The sequence below is a fragment of the Pelodiscus sinensis genome, chromosome 2 (assembly GCF_049634645.1).
Source record: "Pelodiscus sinensis isolate JC-2024 chromosome 2, ASM4963464v1, whole genome shotgun sequence".
Taxonomy (NCBI): Eukaryota; Metazoa; Chordata; order Testudines; family Trionychidae; genus Pelodiscus; species Pelodiscus sinensis.
In genome coordinates, this window is record NC_134712.1 from 113,557,332 (window position 1) to 113,580,963 (window position 23,632).

At 43.4% G+C, this 23,632-nt stretch overlaps 1 protein-coding gene across 5 annotated transcripts in view; it reads right to left on the reverse strand.

Annotated features, from left to right (window-relative positions):
* Window positions 1-204: 204 nt before the first annotated feature.
* Window positions 205-23,632, reverse strand: part of FARS2 (phenylalanyl-tRNA synthetase 2, mitochondrial) — a 391,854-nt gene continuing 368,426 nt past the window's right edge. For 4 of the 5 annotated variants that reach the window (XM_075921299.1, XM_075921296.1, XM_075921300.1 and 1 more), the window contains one exon: window positions 4,405-4,915. In XM_075921299.1, the coding sequence (XP_075777414.1) occupies window positions 4,777-4,915 (139 nt within the window). In that variant the 3' untranslated portion in view covers window positions 4,405-4,776. Of the gene's footprint in view, window positions 4,299-4,404; window positions 4,916-23,632 lie in introns of those variants that run through there. The other variant, XM_075921297.1, reaches the window with a different exon arrangement.

Here is a 23,632-nt window from a genome sequence, read left to right on the forward strand (position 1 = left end):
AATGGCACAACCATATATACCAAAGGATATATACATTTTTTTAATTGTATCCTTTGGTATATATGGTTGTGACTATTTTCTTCCACTATTTGATCTGAGGAAGTGGGTCTGGCCCACGAAAGCTCATCATCTAATAAACCATCTTGTTAGTCTTTAAAGTGCTACATAGTCCTGTTTTTTGTTTCTGTTGTTATGATTCTAAAAACAGAGCAGTAGTACTGCTGCCTACAGTGAACATTTCCAAACGCACCTGCATAAAATCTGGGATGGGTGGAAGGGCAAGATTTCCGAAAGGTTGTCATCTCAAAATTGTACCCTATTGCTTCTGATCTGCTGTCTGCTTTTATGGGAATGGAAAGTGCTAGTCACTGACAACAGCAAATCCATGCCCTAAAAGATTTCCAGATCACATCTCTACCAGAGTATTCATGAAGAAGACCTATCTAATATAAATCTATCTAAGCCAGGGGTGGGGATCCTTATTTGGGTCAGGGGATGCTGAACCACTGAAAAAAATCAGTCTGGGGCTGTACACAAGTGAGAAGCAAAAAAGAAAAACAAATCCTCACTGACGTGGCCCCCAACTGAGAGGGAGAAAGACACTCTCCACATTCTCCTTGCACATCAGAGACTAGAGGGGCCCAGGCTAGTAGATTTTATGTGCTCCAGCCCTATGATGGGATGTGTGTGTGGGAGGGTGAGAGGGGAGCGGTGGAGCACCAGCACTGGCTCCCCAATGCTGAAGGGGAGAGCCTGAGCTTCAGGGGCCAGATCCAGGGAAGCCAGGGGCCACATCTGGTCCCTAGGCCTTAGGTTCACCTCCTCTGATCTAAGCATTTATACAATGCCGTCTGATAACTGTGGCAACTCATAGCTTTCCACAAGCCTCAAATCTTTCTCATGGCCTAAGCTAGTTCTCTCCTGAGGACATCTGAGTTCTTTTCTTTCAAGGCATGCCACCCCCTTTCTAGCTCCTTCTTTCACCTTCTTTTTGAGGTCAAACAACTGAGCTAAAAAGTCACTTTTGCATTTTGGTCCAAAAGCAACATGATCTACAGTCATGCTTACCTCCATCATTCCATAATCTTGCTTCACAGAAAGCTCTGTCCCTTTCCCACATTTCCACGTGAACAGTAGAGATTAGTAGTTTCTGAGATCCTGTAGAATGGCTGTGATGAGAGACAGTGGTCTCAGGGAGAAGCAAAGAGAGGCCTCATAGAGAACAAATGAGATCCTGAATATGACGTATAGATGGTTAACATAGTGGGTGGATATATTCTTGGTAACTGATACTGTTGAAGAGTTGGAAGTTGTAGACTGTACCATGCTCGACTTGCTCACTCCCAAGTATGAGATGGAAAAATGCAGTTTAGAGATAATGAAGGTATGGATAACAGTAGCCAAATCATCCTCCAGGAAAGCAGGGTAAAGCTTTCCAGACAGTCACTGATGGAAGAAGGCATTTTTAGAAGCTATATGACATGGAATGAAGTTCTTAGCATTGAGATCTTCTTCTTCCCATTGGAAGGTTCTCTGAGTTCATCCCTCATAAGATATTATTGTAATATTTTACAGTAAGGGTCAAAAACACTGCAGCGTTTACAAAATACTCTTTTATTAATGAACAAAATTGAAGACAGTAGAATCATATACATTTTAAAAGAAGAAAGCAGATCAACAGTGAAGCAGAAAACTACTTATTACTGACAGTGACACCTCTGTAAAAGCATTCTCAAGAACTCACCTACCTTCTCACCCTTTCCCCACCAACAGGTTAGATACTTTCTTCTCCTCCCCTCTCCCCACTCTGCTGCTGCTAAGTACAGGCAGTTTGCAATATGGATCTTGTCAAGTACCATATGGCTGTGTCTAGACTGGCAAGTTTTTCCTCAAAATCATCTGCTTTTGAGGAAAAACTTGCCAGCTGTCTACACTGGCCGCTTGAATTTCCGCAAGAACACTGACGATCTCATGTAAGATCGTCAGTGTTCTTGCGGAAATACTATGCTGCTCCTGTTCAGGCAAAATCCCTCTTGCGCAAATCATTTGTGCAAGAGGGCCAGTGTAGACAGCACAGTACTGTTTTGTGCAAAAAAGCCCCGCTGGATAAAATGGCGATCGGGGCTTTTTTGCACAAAAGCGTGTCTAGATTGGCACGGACGCTTTTCCGCAAAAAGTGCTTTTGTGGAATAGCGTCCGTGCCAATCTAGATGCTCTTTTCCGAAAATGCTTTTAATGGAAACTTTTCCGTTAAAAGCATTTCCGGAAAATCATGCCAGTGTAGACGTAGCCTAAATGTTAATGGATAAGAATCAGGCTGATTGAAGAACATCTGGGTGCCCTTGTTAAGCCATTTAATTCACGCCTCTAGTTGTGAGACCCAAGGTTCCTTGTCCAATATTTTCCTCACTTAAATATATGTCACACATTTTGATGGACCAATTTCATGGGAAAACCAAGATTGCTTTAAGGAATCTTGGTGTATGGTGGGGGCAGAGTAAAGGGGTTTGGAAAGCAGTAGATGGAGGTTTCCCTATTGAATGGCAAAGGGAATCCTGCAATGTGCCTCAGGCAGGGCCATAATAAAAGAGGAGACGCCATCTTTCCCCCAAGAGGCACTGGGTATTATGAATGCTCTCACACAGCAGGAAGCAGCTGGTAATCTCCTCTCTTGCAACGTGATTAATGAACACACCAACCTGCATCATGCATGATTTATTGGAGATCCCCAGGTGGCAGCATTGCCTGAATTGGCTGGCCAAGAAATAATCACCACTCTGGTGCAATTTTTGAAAAAGCCCTTCCACTGTAGTAATCCCTAACAGGGATATGAAAGTGTAACTGTGTACACGGTTAACCTAACCCTCACAGTTACATGCAGACTCCCAGTAGCTGCAGGGAGCCCGTTTAAAAGCTGGTTCCCCTTTTACACCGGCTCCCAGGGAGCTGCCTGCCCCCACTCCCACTGTATCAGAGGCAGCAGAGCAAGGTGTGAGGAAGGCAGGAGCCAGTGTGCGTGGCTTAAAAGCTGGCTCTCAGTGAGCACTGGCTCCTGGGGAACGGACTGCCGCCTGTGTAACCTCTGCATTTTTTCAGCAGTTACACGGTTATATAATTAAATTCATTTTAACATCCCTAATCCTTAATGAGATTTCTAAAAGGTGCGGGAATTAAAAACAAGAGAGAATCTAATGACACATAATACAATTAAGGAAACTGGTTCTTTAAAAAAGTAGATTTTTGTTTAAAGGTTACCAAGTAGGTTCTTCTGTTGTGCAAATGGCTCCTACTCTGTTTGCCTTGTAGAAAAAAAATCTAGCGTGATGTCTTCATAATCATTTTATTTTGATAGTGCAACAGTGATTTAGATTAAAATGTGTTTATACAGCTAAGTCTGTTGAATAATGAAATTACAAGGACCTCTATAATCATGTCCCATCTGTGCTGGTTGCTGGCTTCTTCTGGTTACGTACATGTTTATTGCACAGTAATCTCTTGGTCGGATATAAAATGCTGGATGGTTCTTAATGTGTTGTTTTTACTACCCCCTTCCTTGAAGAAGGCAACTTCCTTGTTGAGTCAGCAAATTGGTAAGTTACCTGAAAGACCATGTTAATATAATCACAGGCAAGAACAATGGCTCACAGTACCATCTCTGCATTTGAGTGTTGTTTCACCAAGTATTTATCAGCTCATTTGAAAATTTCCATGAGCCTCCAGCATTATTTCACTGCCAAAATTTGCTTATGGTAACCTGTCATGGAAGAAGTAAGCATCCAATAAAGTGACTGACCTAAAAAAGGGTCTATCAAAGATCTGCTTTCTTCCTCAAAGGTCATGTGTTTCAATGGATGATTTCTGTTAGGCAGCACATCATTACGGGAGTTTAAATACCTGCATATTTCTGCTTTTCATGGCCTTATAATAATGGGTACTTTCCTCTTCCATCTTCTCACCAATATCAGTGTTTGGCTGATGACGCAGGTGATGGACATTTTTGCCACAGTACACATCCTAGGAACGCAGATTTGAAGCAGATGCTTTGCATGTGAAACACATGTGGCCAGCAGTGAAAGAGGCTCTCTTTGCTTTGGTCTCAGTACAGCTGGGCCCCACTGGAGGCCACATCCAAACATACGGCATGCTGGGAAATTTCTGACTTGCACTTAGAGCCACACTCCCCTTCTATCCCTTCTGCAATACTAGGCCAAACCAAAATCCAAGACCAATCAACTTGGCTCAGGATCCAAACTTTGCAGGTATATTTCATGAAAGTTTTTCTTGAGGCAGAATGTGCCCTGTTGATTTTAAAAGGGAACAAAAATTGAACAGTTTTTCTATGGAGAGCTAAAATGTGTTTTGCTTCACTCATTATGTGGATGGAAAACTCTGTCAACACAGAAATAATGCCAAGCGTTTACACTTTAATGGAACCCAGGGACCAATTAACAACACAGAAAACCACCAGGCAGAGTATTTCTTAATGTAACAGGAGAGAAATCTTACATTATTGCATCCCCACCTTTTTAAAATAAAGAACAAATGCTTTGTCAATGATTTCTAAACAGTAATCTTTATGATCTGAAAGTTCTACCACTGCCAATTTATCAAAAGGCTTCCAAGTTCTACATTTGACCAAATTCTCTGTCTTTCTTTACCAACCAACCAACCCACCCACCCACCAGAAAACCAACCAACCACCCAACCAACCAACCAACCAACCAACCAACAAAACCCCCAACACTAACAGTGTCTGGGACTGCTAAAGCAGGGATTTTAGAATCTGCCCTCCACTCCCAGTTCTTGTACTGCAGATTCCTCTATGGCTTGATGAAGGCGATGCACCTCGACCTGAGTCAGAGTCCTCTCCAAGTGACGGTAAGTGATACGATAGCAATGGCTGACCTTCTTTGTCCTAGAAAACAAACAAGAAAAACCTAATACACATACATAGACACACATTTCCCCATCACAGTTTTTTGTTTTGCCATTTTTATTGCTTAAATTATCAGCAATGTAATGCTAAAATACACAGTGCAGACAGTCAGGACTAAATGTAATATAAATCTATACAAAGGATATAAGTAAAACTAATTTCATAATCTCACTTGAATGGATCCTACTTCACTTTTTACCTACTACCATTCCAACATGTTGAAAAATATTCTGGAGAAATTAAGGAAGTGTTATTTACTTCTTCTCATAACATAAGAACTAGAAGTCATCAAATGAAATTAATAAGTAGAAGGTTTAACACAAACAAAAGGAACTATTTCTTCACATAACTCACAGTCAACCTATGGAACTCCCTGCCCAAGGATATTGTGAAGGCCTAGACTATAACAGGTTTCAAAAAACAATTACTTAAGTTCATAGAGGATAGGTCCACCAAATGGCCAACAGAATGAGCAGAGATGGTGTCCCTAGCCTCTGTTTGCCAAAAGCTGGGAATGGGCAAACAGGGGACAGATCGCATGATGGTTACTTGCTCTGTTCATTCCCACTAGGGCACCTCACATTGGCCCTCACAGTGTTGGAAGACAGGACACTGGGTTAGATGACATTTGGTCTGACACAGTATGACCATTCTTATGTCCTTGACCGCTGAATAAAATAAGCATTATCTTGACAACAGCTCACTGTGCTGACATTCCAATGGAAAGTGAAGACAAAAGAACACAACAGTGGAAGGATTACACTCAGGAAAACAAGGGATTTTACATCTCAGTCTAATGTGTCTTGCAAATGCAGAAGCAAGAGAACAAATGGCAATATTACAGTGTTAGCAGGTAACACTGATAGTGAGGGTATTTCACAAATCTCTACACTATGTTGCTTCAGCTCAGTTGCAGCAAACACTAAGAGCAGGGCCAGACGAAGATTTTGTGGGCCCAGCACCAAACATTTGTGGGGTCCCATGTAGTCGTTATTGGCCCCTCTCTGGTGTAGCAGTGCTATTGTATACATGGTACTGAGGCAGTTTCAGAGGCAGTTTTCATTTTGTTCACACACTCCTAAAGTGCTGCATAGTCCTGTCTTTTACTCCTACAAAGCTACATCTACATAGCAGCATTATTTAGGAATACTTGACATTATTCCGAAATAACATAGTCCGAGTCTACACTATAAGCAGTTATTGCGACATAATGTTGAAATAATGTCAAGTGGGAGGACTTCTTACTCTGACTCCTTGTAACCCTCATTGTATGAGGAGTAAGGGAAGTTGGAGGAAGAGTGCTCTTTCTTGGACTTCCTGCTGTGTAGATAGCGCCAAAAGCCGAAATAAGCTATTTTAACTGAAGCTACACAATTGATGTAGCTCAAGTTGCATATTCATTTCAGTTTTAGCCTTGCTGTGTAAATGTGCTTCAAGATTGAATATATTTCAGTCGCTCAGTTCAGTGGGTCCATCCCCCTTGGGAATCACGAGCTATGGTTAGGCAAGGAAAGCACAACATAGAAGATTTGGAACAATTGTTTGAGCATATGTGTCCAGTACTAAGCTAACAGAGTGCCAGAAACAGGCAGGAGCAGTAAGTTTAGCATATATCGCGCTTCAGGAATTTGTTCAAAGAAATCAGCAATGGCAAGAGGAATACCGAGCTTTGGAGGATAGGTAACAGGAACAACAGGAACGCTTAAAGCAATCTATTAGTCAGAATGAACACCAGGCAGTAGTTTGTAGTCAGCTCTGGGAATCATTGGCAGAGGTTCGTGGGGAGCTGAGGAATGTAGAGTTTGAATTTAAAAGCTCACAGAAGCAATCTAAGTTGGTGCCAGGGTTACAAGATCTCTTAAGATCTTTAACTCTTCAGGTTAGCTCATCGACCAAAAACAACTGCACTCAACACAAAAAACAAATTAAACATTTACAAGAGCAATTAGCTGCCACTAATCTACAGGTCGCTTGTATAAGTGAAGATTCTGAAGAAGCTTGGGTGGATTCCGATTGGGAAGAGGAAAATGATGTCAAGACTCAAGGTGAAACACACCAGAATCCCATTTATAACCTGGTAGCAGCTATTACCGAATAATCACTTTCCCTCCCAATAGCCGGCAGAGGAGCAGTTACTACTAAGGTAACACGTATGAGCCCAGCTCTAATCTGTTCCATTGCTGCCCAAATAGGACCCCTTGACCCGAATAAAGTGCTGGAATGGGTGACTAGGGTATATTGAACCAGCTGAACCCATAGTTCACGAGGAATAGGATGTTATGATTCCACTCACTAGCCCCTTAAGGGATGAGGAATTACACCGGATAGTAGCATGCGGAAATCAGAATTTGCTTGTCACCTTGGTCATTATTGTGGAACAATTCCCATCCTGTTCTGTTAAACAACAGATCTTGACTATGAAACAGGTACCTGGACATCCCTCATCCGACTTTATGGTAAAATTGGCACTAGCATGGATTTCTGGAGGACTTAAACCCCTAAACAACACCTAGACTTTAAACCAGGTTTCCAGGACAACAACAGAACTCAGGGAAATGGCAGATGGATTACTGCTGTGGTATAAAAATGGTTGTGGCAGCCCGGATAGCCCCAACAATGGAGGGATTTTCTGGAACTGATGAATCAGGTGCAGAGGCAATATGGGGATCCTTTCCCTCCGAAACGGGGAAAAACGGGAGAGTATTGAGGCAATAACATATAGTAATAGAAGCAATTGGGATCAGGGTAGAATAAGAACTGAACAAGGAAAGAGAAGGAATCCCACAGGGGTTGTAAGAGGGGAAGACCGTGCCCCAGACAGAGGAGCTAAGGAAGGAGAGGACGTACATGAGAATGCATTAAGGGGAAGGATATAGAGACAATTGAGAGCTGCGGGGGAGGACATGCCCAACTGGGATCGGAAAGCAACCACTGCCTGAATCCAGATCCATGTGGACTTACCAGTGTTACAGTGAGCAGAAATGTCATAGTAGTTAGGGGAAACTCCCCACAGATTTATCTCCTTCCTTATTCAGACAGTCTATAACCATGTCTTCAGATCTACCCTATTTCACCAGTCACTGCATGATCTCAGCTAAATAATGTTCCACAGCCAGCAGCTACCTGATCAGTTCTGACAAATCCGTACCCCAGCATCCCATCCGTGAAGACTACGATAAAGCTAGTGCGGAGAAACTAAATGATTTCTTTGCTTCAGTCTTCACGGCTGAGGGTGTTAGGGAGATTCCCAAATCTGCACCGTCCTTTGTGGGTGATGAATCTGAGGAACTGTCCTGGATTGAAGTGTCATTAGAGGAGGTTTTGGAACAAATAGAAAAACTTAATGTTAACAAATCCCCGGGACTGGACAGCATTCATCCAAGGGTTCTAAAAGAACTCAAATGGGAAACTGCTGAACTATTATCTGTAGTTTGTAACCTACCCTTTAAATCAGCTTCCGTACCTAATGACTGGAAGGTAGCTAACGTGACACCAATATTTAAAAAGGGCTCTAGAGGCGATCCTGGCAATTACAGACTGGTAAGTCTAACTTCAGTACCAGGCAAATTAGTCAAAACAATAGTAAAGAATAAAATTGTCAGGAGAAGAACATAATTTGTTGGACAAAAGTCAACATGGTTTCTGTAAAGGGAAATCATGTCTTACTAATTATTAGAGTTCTTTGAAGGGCTTAACAAACATGCAAACAAGGGGGATCCAGTAGATATAGTATACTTAGATTTTCAGAAAGCCTTTGACAAGGTCCCTCACCAAAGGCTCTTGTGTAAATTACATTGTCATGGGATAAGAGGGAAGGTCCTTTCACGGATTGAGAACTGGTTAAAAGACAGGAAACAAAGGATAGAAATAAATGGTAAATTTTCAGAATGGAGAGGGGTAACTAGTGGTGTACCCCAAGAGTCAGTCCTAGAACCAATCCTGTTCAATTTATTCATAAATGATCTGGAGAAAGGGGTAAGCAGTGAGGTGGTAAAGTCTGCGGATGATACTAAACTGTTTAAGATAGTCAAGACAGAAGCAGACTGTGAAGAACTTCAAAAAGATCTCACCAAACTGAGTGACTGGGCAACAAAATGGCAAATGAAATTTAATGTGGATAAGTGTAAAGTAATGCACGTCGGGAAAAATAACCCCAAATATACATACAATATGATGGGGGCTAATTTGGCTATGAAAAATCAGGAAAGAGATCTTGGAATTTTCATGGATAGTTCTCTGAAAACTTCCACACAGTGTGCAGCGGCGGTCAAAAAGGCAAATAGGATGTTAGGAATTATTAGGAAAGGGATAGAAAATAAGACACAGAATATCTTACTGCCCCTGTATAAAACTATGGTATGCCCACATCTTGAATACTGTGTACAGATGTGGTCTCCTCACCTAAAAAAAGATATTTTGGCCTTGGAAAGGGTTCAGAAAAGGGCAGCTAAAAGGATTAGGGGTTTGGAACGGGTCCCATATGAGGAGAGGTTAAAACGACTGGGACTTTTCAGTTTAGAAAAGAGGAGGCGAAGGGGGGATATGATAGAGGTATATAAAATCATGAGTGGTGTGGAGAGGGTGAATAAAGAAAAGTTATTTATCAGTTCCCATAATAGAAGAACTAGAAGACACCAAATGAAGTTAATGGGTAGCAGGTTTAAAAGTAATAAAAAAATGTTCTTCTTCACACACCATGTAGTCAACCTGTGGAACTCCTTCCCAGAGGAGGCTGTGAAGGCTAGGACTATTACAGAGTTTAAAGAGAAGCTAGATAAATTCATGGAGGTTAGATCCATAGAAGGCTATTAGCCAGGGGATAGAAATGGTGTCCCTGGCCTCTGTTTGTCAGAGTCTGGAGAAGGATGGCAGGAGATAAATCGCTTGATCATTGTCTTCGGTCCTCCCCCTCTGGGGCACCTGGTGCTGGCCACTGTTGGCAGACAGGCTACTGGGCTAGACGGACCTTTGGTCTGACCCAGTACGGCCATTCTTATGTTCTTATGACTAGCAGCTCTAACTAGAAGTGGTGTTGATGCTTTTCCAAACATATAGAATAAAACATGTATTTTTCAGTACAGATTATTATTTTTATTTCAGATAACAGGAAAACAAGAAAGAACAAATGTAAAGTCTCCATATGAGAGAGTGGAACGGAGAAAGAAGTGTGCTTAGTGAAGCACACTTACATTTTGTATCTCAAATAAAAAATAAAATGGCAGCTGCTTCACAGCTCCGCTAGGGTTGCCAGATGGTTTAACCAAAAATACCGAACCCCTCCCTCAAAATACCACCGGGAAAAAAATTCTGTTGAGGAAAAAAAAGGACCTCCCCTCCGACAGCAATTAAGCAAATAAATAAAAATAAAAAAGGAGCATGGCCCCTTTAAGAAGAGGCTTTTTTGCTGGTGGCCATTTTGTTTTTCTTTCCAACCACAAGACAAGCCCCTGCAGAACCAGGTAAGCAGGGAGCCCAGGGAGGTGTTGGAGGCTGGACCCAGTTGCTGAGTGTGTCATGTGGTTGCCAGGTGTCCATTATTTTTGCCTCCTGTCAGGGAAAAAAAATCAGAAAATACTGGACACCTGGCAACCCTAAGTTCCGCCTGTGAAGATTCCTTTGCATTTGAAGGTGCAGTACATAGAAAAGAGAATGACATCTCTTTTCATTTATGTAGCTACTTACACCATGGCAAGCAATAGTGGTGCACATTGTGCTGAGATATGCAGCACACAACATCCTGTCACATCAGAAAATAAACTTAAACAACAAATAATCTTGCAGCATCTTAGAGACTAACAAAAAATCTAGATGGTATCATGAACTTTCATGGGTGCAATACACTTCGTCACATGAAACTGAACTCTAAAGCTTTCACACTAGTGTACAATGTGTACTTTGGTAGCCTGGGCATGTCATCAGCAATCTACAGAGACTGAAAATGGTTTATGATTACACTGTTGGAAAGGATTCGCAACAATGGAACTGACAGTATTATTATACCCAGCATCTAACAGCTTAAGTTAACTCCAAGTATCAGAGGAAAGCATTTGAACTTTCCCCAATTTCAGAAGCTCTGGCAGTTGTGAAGGGGGGAAGAAAAGGAAAAAAGAGAGAAGGGAGGAGGGAGAGGGTATGACAGAATTCTGAAATATACTGTATAATAGAGGTTTTCAAACTGTGGGGTGCACCCACGGTCATCGGAGGAAGGGTGTATGGTCTTGACAGTGTTGCGCTAAAAGGCTGGGGTCAGGGGAACACTCTTTCCAGCAGGGGAAATGGATAGGGCTTCCTGCTATTTCACATTTTGCAACTCCAATAATAACTGTATGTAAACTGCTTTTGAGACTCTGGGGTAAAGGCTCTTAGAAAATGATGCAACTTTGGCCCTGATCCTGAGGTCTGGAAAATGTATCACATTAGAAAACATGTAGGCTTGTTTTAGTAAAGAGGATGGAATCACAACTTTGCCCTTCCTATGGACAAGGCCAGTGTTTAGAAATGTAACTGACTGCAGTTAAATCTAGGGTTCAAAAAACCCAACTTTTTTTTGGATTGCACATCCTTATGCTGTCACCTCTCATCACTCAAGCTTCTCTTCCAGTGCAGAGGAGTGGTTCCTTCATGATACAGAGACAAGAGTATGTAGATGACTTTTTGTGGGTGTTAAAGAGATGTGATTTCAGAAGGGATTTCAATGAGAGAGAATAGTAGCCATAGAAAGCAGCTCAGGCTGGGTGCTTTGTTAGCTAGAACTAAGAATTGGTGTGGAAGAAATAGGAGAGGGGCTGAATTGTAGGGGAACCACATTTAGTGTGATTAATTTACAAACATTAAGGCTATGTCTACACTACAAGGTTTTTGCGCAAAACCAGCCAGCTTTGCGCAAAAATCCATGGAGTGTCCACACCTCAAGCATGTTTTCGCGCAAGAAAATCTACAGTAAGGCGGCAGAACAGAGGGCTTTTTGCAGGGTAGGTATACCTCTTTCTATGAGGAATAACTCATTTTTGCGCAAGAGTTCTTGCGCAAAAAGGTGTGTGTGGATGCTCAACAGGGGTTGAGCACAGGTGGACGCTTTTGCGATGTGCTTATGAGGTGTGGACGCGCTTTTGCACAAGAAGTTTTTGTGGAAGATCTCTTCTGCAAAAAGCTTCTTGCGCAAAAACTCTGCAGTGTAGACAAAGCCTGAGATCAAACAATGATTTAAACACAGAAGTAACTATCAAGGTATGTCTACACTATCACCCTAGTTCGAACTAGGGCGGTTAATGTAGTCAATCGAAGGTGCAAATGAAGCCCGGGATTTAAATATCCCGGGCTTTATTTGCATCTTGCTGGGCGCCGCCATTTTTAAAGCCCCGGTAGTTCGGACTCCGTGCCCGCAGCTACACGCGGCACGGAGTAGGTAGTTCGGATTATGCTCTCTAATCTGAACTACTGTTACTCCTTGTGGAACGAGGTGTACCGGTAGTTCTGATTAGAGAGCCTAATCCGAACTACCTACTCCATGCCGCGTGTAGCCGCGGGCACGGAGTCCAAACTACCGGGGCTTTAAAAATGGTGGTGCCCGGCAAGATGCAAATGAAGCCCGGGATATTTAAATCCCGAGCTTCATTTGCAACTTCGGTTGCCTACATTAACCACCCTAGTTTGAACTAGGGTGGTAGTGTAGACATACCCAAGGTGTGACTAGTATTACACTGATCATTTTGCTTGTATATTATATCGCTTTCCACCTCTTTTTTAGCTGAGATTATATAGCGATTGTTACTAACTAGGAATAGAAGGATTTTTAAAAAAATGTTTGTTCAATAGGGGATGCACAATAAACTTCAAAAAGCAGAGTCTCCTGCCTAATCAAATCCACCCTGAATACAATGCTACAGCCCCATGTAAGAGTCTGTAGATCTATATTTCAAACAGCTGAAAGTTTAAGCCACACAACAGGGACAGCAGCTTTGCTAGGTAAACATTCAGGATTAACACTCAGAGCAGGGGACATTATTTACTTAAGTTGCACCTTCCTTCAGACAATCCTGTATGGTTTACAATCAGACAGCCTCTTTCTCCTTTCATTAGGCTTGAATTGATCTTAGTGACACAATCCCCTCTGCAGCTTTCAGGTAACGAAACACAATAAGATATACTGAAGCACTGTTCAAAGGGAAAAAGTAGCAGGAAGATAGTGAGGCAGTCCGATGCCACAAGAGAAAACATGAATATATTCAGTGAACAAACAAACAAACAAACAAACAAACAAACAAACAAACAAACTTCCTCCCTTTTCTCCCTCCTTCCCTCCCTCCCTCCCGAGTTTTTCTGGAAAAACAGCCATTTTTCCAGAAAAACTACACTTACGTCCACACTGCTATTGTGTTCTTTCGGCAGGAAGCTGAAAGAACAGAGGGGTTTTTCTGACAGTGGTAAACCTTCTACGAAGAAGAAGCCTTTTTCTGAAAAAGCTTTTTTGGAAAAAGGCATGTGTGGATGCGGAAGAGAGTGTTTTTTCAAAAGAAGAGGCATCCGGGAAAAAACACAGGTGCCCTGGCGACCACCCCGTCCACAGTAATCACAACTGAAATGCGAGATTGCTATCTTTCAAAAAAGCACATCACTTTTTCGTTACACTTTTGCTGTATAGATGCTCTCTTTTGAAATAAGTTTTTCCGGAAGATCTCTTCCGGAAAAACTTGCAGTCTAGACATAGCCTCTCTCTCTCTGTGTCTCTCTCTGTCTCTCCTCCCACTTCCACCTCCCAGAATAACCCTATTTAAGTCAACATAAAACCAGTGTGAGATCACAATCAGGCCAAAGGATTACCAAAACCTAGAATAAAAAAAAGCATTTTAGGCACTCAAAGGCAGCATTCATTCCCCTAATGTGGAGTCTCACATGAAACAGTTGAATTAGGTATTTTCTAAAGAAGATGTAATGTAGATTGTGATGTAATGTCAAGTGTGTCCGGTATTTTGGTTGAAACCATCTGGCAGCCCTAGCAAGAAGAAGAAGAGTGAAGGCAGGGCATAGGAGTGAAGGAGCGGAGTGAGGATAGGGCCAGAGGTGAAAGTAAGCGGGTGCGCCCTGATGCACAGCTACAGCAAGAGCTGGCTGAGCTATGGCAAAAGCCAGTAGGGAGTTATTTAAAGAGCTGGCAGGGACCCGGGATGCAATAGGACAGTACCTGTAAGAAATTTTAAGTTACTTTTACCGCCTGATGGGGCCTTAGGGTGGAGCATCCCAGGGAAAAAATTAAAGTCAGCACCTCTGTTTGTAGAAAAAATTAAAAAACGACTAGTCTAGCAGCACATTAAAGACTAACAAAACTTGTAGTTGGTATCTTGAGCTTTTGAGGGTACAACCCACTTCTTCAGATGAATGGAGTAGACACAGATAATAGAGACATGGACATTTATCTAGACTGTTGCGTTTGTTTTGGGGAACAGGAAAGCAAGGAGGATAATTTCCCCCAGAGAAAGAATAAGCAGAAGAGCATTGTTGTTAACCAATGCTACCTACATTAAGTCCCTTCCTCCACTGTACAATTGTGATGGTGAACTCTCACTGGCATTGGAGAAATGGGGTATTTGTTCTCACCGAAGGACTCATGGCCAAGTCAATGGGAAGTGTGGGCATACATCCAGGCTTAGTGCCTCTCAGATTCCCCACCTCACCAAGGGCTCAGCTTGAAATTGTTACTCACCACACTCAAAGTTTCTTTCCCCCCTCACTCTACTCACTTCTTTAGGGCTGGAGTGTAAACAAAAACAAACCAAAGATACAGCATGAAACACTACAGACAACAGATAATTGTTCCTTCCTCTCAAGATCATGCTTTCAAACCACATACACCACAGCCACACTATACATAACTAGCATATGTCATATAATAACATTTACAATTGACAAATAGAGCTCTTTGCTAGGAACAACATCATAGAAAATGGCAAAAGCCTTGTGTAATATACCATGCTGTCAACAACAAATAATTCAATTACCATAGTAATATGTATGCGAATATTCAGACAAGTAATTCACTGAATAAAAGGCCTTATTCAAAGCCACATGCTCAACAGTTCTTTCAAATGTAGATATCCCGTTTCACATTGTGTCCTATGATATACAGTATTTTGAAAAGTGGACTATATTTTTGTTTATTGAACATGAACTTGATGCTAGTGAAAGACACTAGACCAGTGGTCCCCAATCTTTTGGGGCTGCCGGGTGCTAGGGGGGCGGGGCTGCGCATGCGCCACATGGCCAGAGATGCGCATGTGCCACACGGCCGGGGCAGGGCTGCTTATGAGCCCGGGAGTGGGGCCACTCATGCGCCGTGCGGCTGGGGTTGGGGCTGAGCATGCGCCACACTGCTGGGGGCGGGGCTGTGGCCGCGGCCGCACATGCTCTGCGCACTCGGGGGCAGGGCCGCTCATGCGCCACATGCCTGGGGGCCGCGCATGCGCCATGCACCCAAGGCCCGGGGCGCAAGAATGGCTTGGGCCGGCCCTGGTCACTCGGCGGGTGCACATAAATGCACTGGCGGGCACCATGGCTCCCGCAGGCACTGCGTTGGGGACCATTGCACTAGACTGAGAGAGCCTAGAAAATAAGGCTATTTTCTAGCCTCAAATCTGACGAAATGGGTCTTTGCCCACGAAAGCTTATGCTCTAACACTTCAGTTAGTCTATAAGGTGCCACAGGACTCCTCGCCGCTTTTGCAGATTCAGACTAACACGGCTACCCCTCTGATACTAGAAAATAAAGTTCTCTATTAAATCCACAGAACGTACAACATGGGTAATGGCCTTGAAAGTTGCCTTCCAACATGACTCAGCCCTCATCCAGTAGAAAGATAGTCCCTGTTTTCAAGGATGTTCATTTCATGGCAACTCAGTGGAATCCGCCAAATAAAGTTGATGATTGTGGTTATAATTATTTTTCGCGAGGCAGATACTTACCTATGAGGACAGAGGTTTTCATACTAAGGCATGGAGTATGTTTTGTGTGTGTCTGAGAGAGAAGTTTTAGGGGAAAAAATTACTGCCACATTTTACCCACTCCAAAGAATAACTAGCAAACTGTTTCCTCAAGACATGTTAGGTCCTCAGATGGTGCTGTACATTTTGACGGCTTTCTGTTAAGCTTGCATAGCATTATACAAAGTCAATGCCTTCTGTGCTTTAATTTGTTTACTACAAAATGGGGGTAGAGTCTTAAATTTTAAGCATCAACCACAATCACAGTTTTGCTTTTGCTCCTATTACAATGGATCATTCCCTCTGTTTGAATCAATACCTTACTGTTTTAAATATTTAGTAAGAGTTACGTGTTGATTTTTTATTGGTATATGTACTTGTGTGGTGAGAGTGAAAGCATAATCAAATAAGTTTGAGAACCACTGTACTAGGGAGCTAGATTGAGATTATTAACAACTTACTTCACAGTATTAATCAGATAATGATGTTTTTCTCACTAACTAGGGCTAGATTTGAACTGGTGATCCAGAGATAAGAGCTCTGTACCTCATTACCGAAGTCTGAGCCTTCTAAACTTTTCCTCAGCTTAATTTTCTTTTAAATCAAGATCTTAATGTAGAGCTAAATTTAAAATCTGGTATCATATATCAAGATCAAGAGACAAAAAGTATCTTATGGTTTCCAATAGCAAAACACATCCATGCCTAATATTGTATCTAGTAAAGCTAGACAATTCTGAAATTTTTAGCTCCTCAACCACTAATAAGCAAAACTTCTATACAGTCTGGTGGAGTAATACAAATGGCTGGTGTACACAACCATCAGTGCTTTGACCCCAAAACACCTTCTTTCACCATCTCCACAGATCATCAAGGTTTACTGAAAGTGTGAGATGAAATAGAAGGGCAGACAGCTATATTATTGTGATGAAAAAAACAAATTCTTGTAAATATATACCAAGCTATGCAATAAGCTAAAAGAATCTTCTCTCTTCCTGGCGTAATGATGAATACTTGACTGGTACTGTGTAGGGATGTTAAGGACTAGTCAACTATCTGATAAGCAAATGCTTATTGGATAGTCGAATCAACTAGTCGATCCCCCCACCTCCCCACACACAAACTGCCTCTATCAGACAGAGGCAGCAAAGGGGGGGGGGGGGGAAGAGGAGGTACTTCAAAACAGCAGCGCCACATGGAGCCTGTACCCTGCTCCACGGCAGCATTTCAAAGGGGCAACGATGCACAGCTGAGCCTGGGATCAGCTGTGCAATGCTGCCCTTTTGAAAGGCTGCCCCAGTGATTGCGTGGGGACTCCCCAGCTGATCCTGAGTTCTGGGAAAATGCCGTGTGGAGCCTGGGATCAGCTGAGGAGTCTCCCGCTGACCCGGGCTCCAAGTGGCATTTGAAAGCGGCAGTGCAGCATAGAGCCCAGGGTCAGCGGGGGACTCTAAGTATAACTAGAAAATTCCAACAAGCACCTCTTGGGAGAGGAAGGAAGATAACCAGTTACCTGGTAAGCATTTGCTATAATGGGTGGTGCTTACTGAGTACTGGTTAACCGTTACCCAGCAGCAACCCACGGCATGCTGGGGCAGAGAGTTGAGAGGTAGCCACTTAGTGCCAGGCTGGAAGCAGCTGGCTGAAGCAGCCTCCGTCCGCTGCACAGGGGCCACTCCTATTTAATCATTTTACTGGTTAAACTTCATATTTAACCGGCTAACTAATTAAATGGGATTTTACTTCCCTAAAGGAAAAGCACCAATATATTGCATTAGTATCCTGAAACCTCCACTGATTCACCATCCAGTTCTGGTCCTCACCCATAACTATTCAGAATAGAACAGAATCTCAAAGCCTTCTAGTCTGTCTTTCCATCTGTCATTCATACCACTGTAATCATCAGACATGAAAAATCTGAGGTAGAAGTTGACACTGGTAGAAGCCAGTGGCAAAGCATTTACAGTGAACAGTACTAGGCTATGGTACTAACTGTCAAAGAGTAAGTATGTGCCCAAATCTGCTATGCTCCTAACATTATATGAGGCCCTGTTCTCACTCAAAAAAATGGAATCTTCTGATTTAGATACATGGGACCTGTAGTTTAGTTACCTAATGTTCTCATGTTTGTCTTTGGTCTGGGCCCTTTGCTTCCATACATATCCAGTTGCTTCCAAGATATAACACCTCCCCTCTCCAAAAGAGGAGACTATGGTGTATCATGGAAGATATAGTCCCTGGCAGGATCCCCCACCTGTAGAGAAGAATAAGAGTATGAGCTATAACTCCCATGAGGCACACTGGCAGCATCCTGAGTCAAAATACTTTGGGTTTTGACCAAAATTTTTCCTTTTCAATTTTTCACAGAAAAGTCAAAATTTTTCAGGGAGGGGAGGAATGACATAATTTTTTGACCAACTCTCCTTGTCCCTCTTTCTATTTCTGGTTTCCTGTCACATTTCCCTCAGGTTCCTAAATCCTAACTAGTTATGGACTGGTTGTTGTATATGCGTAGTAGGGATGTCAATATATAGTTGACTACACAATTACTCAATAAGCTAAGGCTTATCCATTTAATCTTGTCATCTACACCCCTCCTCCCATTGCCTCTGTATGCATCCTGCGAAGCAGCCTCTGTCCATGCTGCTGCCACTCTACGCTGCTGCCTCTGTATCAGAAGCAGAAGCAGCAGCGCAGGGAGGCAGGGAGCCGGTCCGCAAGGGGAGCTGGATTTTAAACTGTCTCACTTCGCGGACCAGCTCTGCCTGCCACCTGATACAGAGGCAACAGTGTGGGGTGGCAGGGACCTCTCTGGGAGTGTGGCTAGGAGCATACCAGCTGCCGGCCCTGCCTCCCAGGGACTATTGAATAGTTGTGTAAACACTAGGATTTCATGCGATTACATGACTATTCAATTACACAATAGCTTACATCTCTAATGTGCAGGGCCTTGCAAATCCACAAATATCCACAGTTCAGTTTTGAGGATACAGCTGCAGATACAGATGCCAATTTTGTATCTAGAACCCTGCAAATTTACAGGTATCTGCTTTATATCCATGAGTATCTGCATCTGCAGATGTTGATGTGGATATCCACAGGTCATTTTTGCACATGCAAATATGCATGTAGATATATATCTGTGCAGGGCTCTACATGTGCATGGAGATCTAGGACACTAGAGCAGTGTTTCTCAAAGCCCTCCTGCGGCAAACAGCTAACTGGAGCCAATGTGAGACATGATGCTTCGTGGCTGTGGAGCCATCAAGTAAACAAACCAGAGCGGCCCATTAGCAGCTTTCTTAAAGTGGGCCTGTGGCACTAACAATGCACTAGAGCGGGAGTGGGCAATAATTTTTGGCCGGGGCCCCCTTCCCACTAAACACCCATGCCCCTGGCAGGGTGGGAAGACTCTTTGCACCTCCCCCACTCCCAGGCCAATTAAAGTTTGGGGGCGGGGGAAGCGCATGATGTTTCCTCCACCCTGCTAGGAGCACGTAGCACTTTGAAGTGCCATGCTCTCCTGGGAGGGCAGGAGGAGACTTCATGCAGTCCCCCGCCCCCAAACCCTGATTGGCCTGGGAGCGGGGGAGCATGCAAAGCCTCCTCCCACCCTGCGAGGAGCGCATGGCACTTCAAAGTGCTACATGCTCCTCACAGGGTGGGAGTAGGGTGGAGGAAACTTTGCATGCTCCTCCCACCCACAGGCCAATCAGCGTTTGGGGGCAGGGGAGTGCATGAAGTCTCCTCCTGCCCTGTCAGGAGTGCGTAGCACTTCAAAGTGCTGTGTTCCTGGCAGGGCAGAGGAAACTTCGTGCGCTTCCCCCATCCCAGGCTCTAATGGGCCTGGAGGCGGGGGAGCGGCAGGGCCTCCGTAGGCCGGATCAACCTGCTTGGTGGGTGGATCTGGCCCATGGAGACCCTTTTGCCCATCCCTTTTGCCCACTTTTGCAGGGGGTGGAAATCGACTAGTCGATTTGACTATCTGATAAGCATTTGCTTATCAGAGAAGCACACAAAGTTTGCCCAGATCCAGCCCACGGAGGCCCTTTTGCCCACCCCTGCACTAGAGGGACCTCTGGCAAACATTGTGCAGGATGTTGATAGAGCATAACCACTATGCTATTCTAACACTCGCTCTTCTTTGCCTACAGCCAGTGCTATTGGTTGGTATAGAGGTGGGGTAGGCTCACAGCCCATCTGCAGAAGACAAAAGTCACACTAGCTCTACAGAGTTCTTTCAATCTTTGAGCACATGGACACCGTGTTTAGTGTTCCCAGTTCTGGGGATGCAAGTGAGAGAAAGGGAGAAAGGTGCCTTGTATTTTCTCTCTCCTTGACACACCTGTGCAGGGTTCCAAACCTTGTCTGATCCTGTGAAAGTAGCAACAAAAATTATCCTATCATTTGGTCATCAGGGCCATTCCAAACTCTCCAATTGTTGCGAATGAGTTGCCATCTATAAGGACCAAAGCATGACATGCTTTCTCAACATCAGAACAAATCCTACATGAGAAGTGTAACTGGACTCTTCTAAATGCCATATGAAGCATTTATTGTAAAAATGTGCAGTGGGATTTTTTTCAGACTTTTTTTCATAAAAGATCAAAGAGGAAAAGGTATAAATATTTAGCAGGAGGGTTTTTTTTGTTAACTAGATGTTAATACTAAAGACTACAAAAAGTATTACTAAAAATGATATTGCTGTCAAGTTAAAAATATATCTGATTGGGGACTAAAAAGAGAATTTATAAGAGAAGTGAAAACAATTCAAACTCTTAAGAAGCCTGACTAGATCAATGTGACAGCAGGCGCTCAGGAATTTTCTATTAGACAAAACTCCATCCTCTCATTAACTCTGGAAATCAAATTCCAAACTTGAAGAAAGTTCAGGCAAAAAGTGTCTTTGGCAATAAATAAAAACAAAAGTTAGTCAATTCCAATAGTATTAAACAACAGAACCTTTGTGACTAAAAACTGCACACCCAGCTTAACCAAAAATAGACAGTGACTGTTACAGGCGTCAAAAGCTTTTATGAAATGAAGACAGAGAAGACAATAGAGAAGAAGGAAACTATGTTCAGATGCCATCACAGAGCCAAATACCATAAGGCCAAACCATTCCTTTAAGACCACCAGTAATGTGAACAATAAGTGGAGAGCAGCAATACATGCTAATATAGAAAGGGTGTTTCATACCAATTACAGCTTCATTTGGGAATGACCTTAATGGGCTTTCCACTTTGGGGACTTTCGACACTTCTGCAAAATAAATCATACCTAATCTGAAGAACTAGGTTTAAATAGATAAAATCTATCAGTATCAGGCCCCAGAATGTGAACCGGTGCATAAGAATTAGGGAGAGCAATCTACCTTTAGTACTTATGACCCTCATCGCAACATATTTGTCTCACAACACCTCTGTGAGGTAGGGAAGTGTTATGTCCCACCCACTCTCTCTTTTAAAAATGCATATTAAAAGGAACTCAGGTACAGGACAACTGACTTGCCGAAAGTCTCACTGAACCTGAACCAAGGTCTCCCAAGTCGAAGGTAACACATTAAACCCCTGGACCATTCTTCCTCTCTGTAAGCAGTAAAGCATCTCATGGACTACATGGGTTGATGTGGGCACTGTCCACCCATGTGCAATAGACAAGACATAAAAAGGGCCAGAGAAAGAGATATACTTATGATAGGCCTCCCCCACCCCCGCTTTATGAAATGGACAGAGAGACACAAATATGCATAAATCATATATGTTTGGGACAAATTTCCTTTGAATCTTAATGCCTTAATCCGCTGGATCTATAAATCTTATTTTGGTGTATGTATCATTCTTGTGTGTAAAGTTAAATATTTTAGGTATGAAATAGTTTAAAATGTGCAAATGAAAGCCATCAAGGGTGTTTCCAATGCTGGGATGCCTAAATGTCTGGTCAGTCATATGTAAACACCATCTTTTGTCCCTTAAGTTGTAGCAGTGATTGGTCTGAGGAAGTCACATGTCCACCCCAGCTGGTAGAGGCGGACCAAGTACCTGTCCAAGGAAAGGTGGTATCTATACAACAATAGGAAATCAGAGTTTCTTTGTCTTTGGCTGGCATGGCACAAGAAAGTGAACCAGAGAGCCCAGGGAAAATCAGACTTCCCTGGTTTGGAGACTTAGCTGGAATAAGAACAAATTTAGGGTAAGTCTGTACTGAGGTTTTAGTTTTAGAATTAGCCAAGCATTTTCTGTTATTTTAAATTTGTAATGTACTTTGCTCTGCCTGTTCTCACTTATGACCACTTAAATCCTACTGTGTGTACTTAATAAAATCACTTTTATTTCCTATCAAGCTCAGTGTATATATTTGTTACCTGAGGGAACAATCAGTGTGCACATTCCCCCTTTCATTGTTAAAGGGGGCTTACCTAAATAATTCATTTCGTGTTCTGATCCCATTTGGGGAGTGCGATCCCAGGAAGCTGGGCCCTAAACTGCATTTTCCTTGGACTGGAAGAGTTTCAGGGTCTGTACTATTTTTCAGGGAGTGGCAGGCCAATGATCTCAGATCTATGCCTTGGCTGGGGGAGACCAGGGAGCTGGTTCAGCAGTACAGGGTAGTGAGAAACTCCAGAGAGCAGGAAAGTGAGTGGCAGTGGCCCTGTCAGCATCCCAGGAAGCACCCCTTCTGTGACCTCACCCCATCACAATACTAATCAAACACATGATTTTTACAAGTGTCATGCAAACTCCATTCCTTACCATTTACCATAAGGGCTGGTGGCAGAGATAAAGGGCAAGATGAGTTAACATGAGCATAGCATTAAGGAGAAGAAAGAAGAGACCTGCAAAGTGAGCAAACAATTAGGCTGTGTCTGCACTGGCGCGATCTTGCGCAAAAGCAGCTGCTCTTGCACAAAAACTTGCTGCCTGTCTACACTGGCCTTGTGTTCTTTCGCAAGTACACTGACGTTCTACTGTATGGGTACGTCTACACTACAACGTTAATTCGAACTAAGCTAATTCGAACTAACGGATCTAGACTAAAAAACTAGTTCGAATTAGCGTTTTGCTAATTTGAACTAGCATGTCCACATTAAGTGGACCCTGAACCGGGCTTAAGGATGGTCGGAAGCAGTGCCGGTAGGGCATCAGAGGAGGACTTAGAGCACGGAGATGCTGTCTCAGGCTAGCCGAGGGCTGTGCTTAAAGGGTCCCGACCCCCACCCCAGACAGACAGTTCTCAGGGGTGCCCCGCTTGCAAAGCAGTCCTGGCTTGGAGTGCCTGGACTACCCACACTGGGCACATCACACCACTCGGCCATCAGACTGGCTGCACTAGCCTCAGGCTGCCATCTGGGGAGAGGGCGCAATCGGGGGGCTGCAGGAGAGGTTCCACCCCAAAAGCCCGCATAGCCAGCCCAGTCCTCCCCATCGGGAGCGTGTACCCCATTCCTCCCTCACCTCCTTCCACTTACCCTTCCCTAGCCCCTTTTCTTGATGTACAAAATAAAGGACAATTGTGTTCAAAAATGGAATCTGTCTTTATTGAACAAAACTGGGGGAGACTGGGAAAAGGAGGTGGGAGAGGGGAAGAGAGAGGCTGGGAGAGGGGAGGGCAACTAAAATGATCAGGGGTTGGGAACAGGTCCCATATGAAGAGAGGCTAAAGAGACTGGGACTTCTCAGCTTAGAAAAGAGGAGACGGAGGGGGGACAGGATAGAGGTCTCTA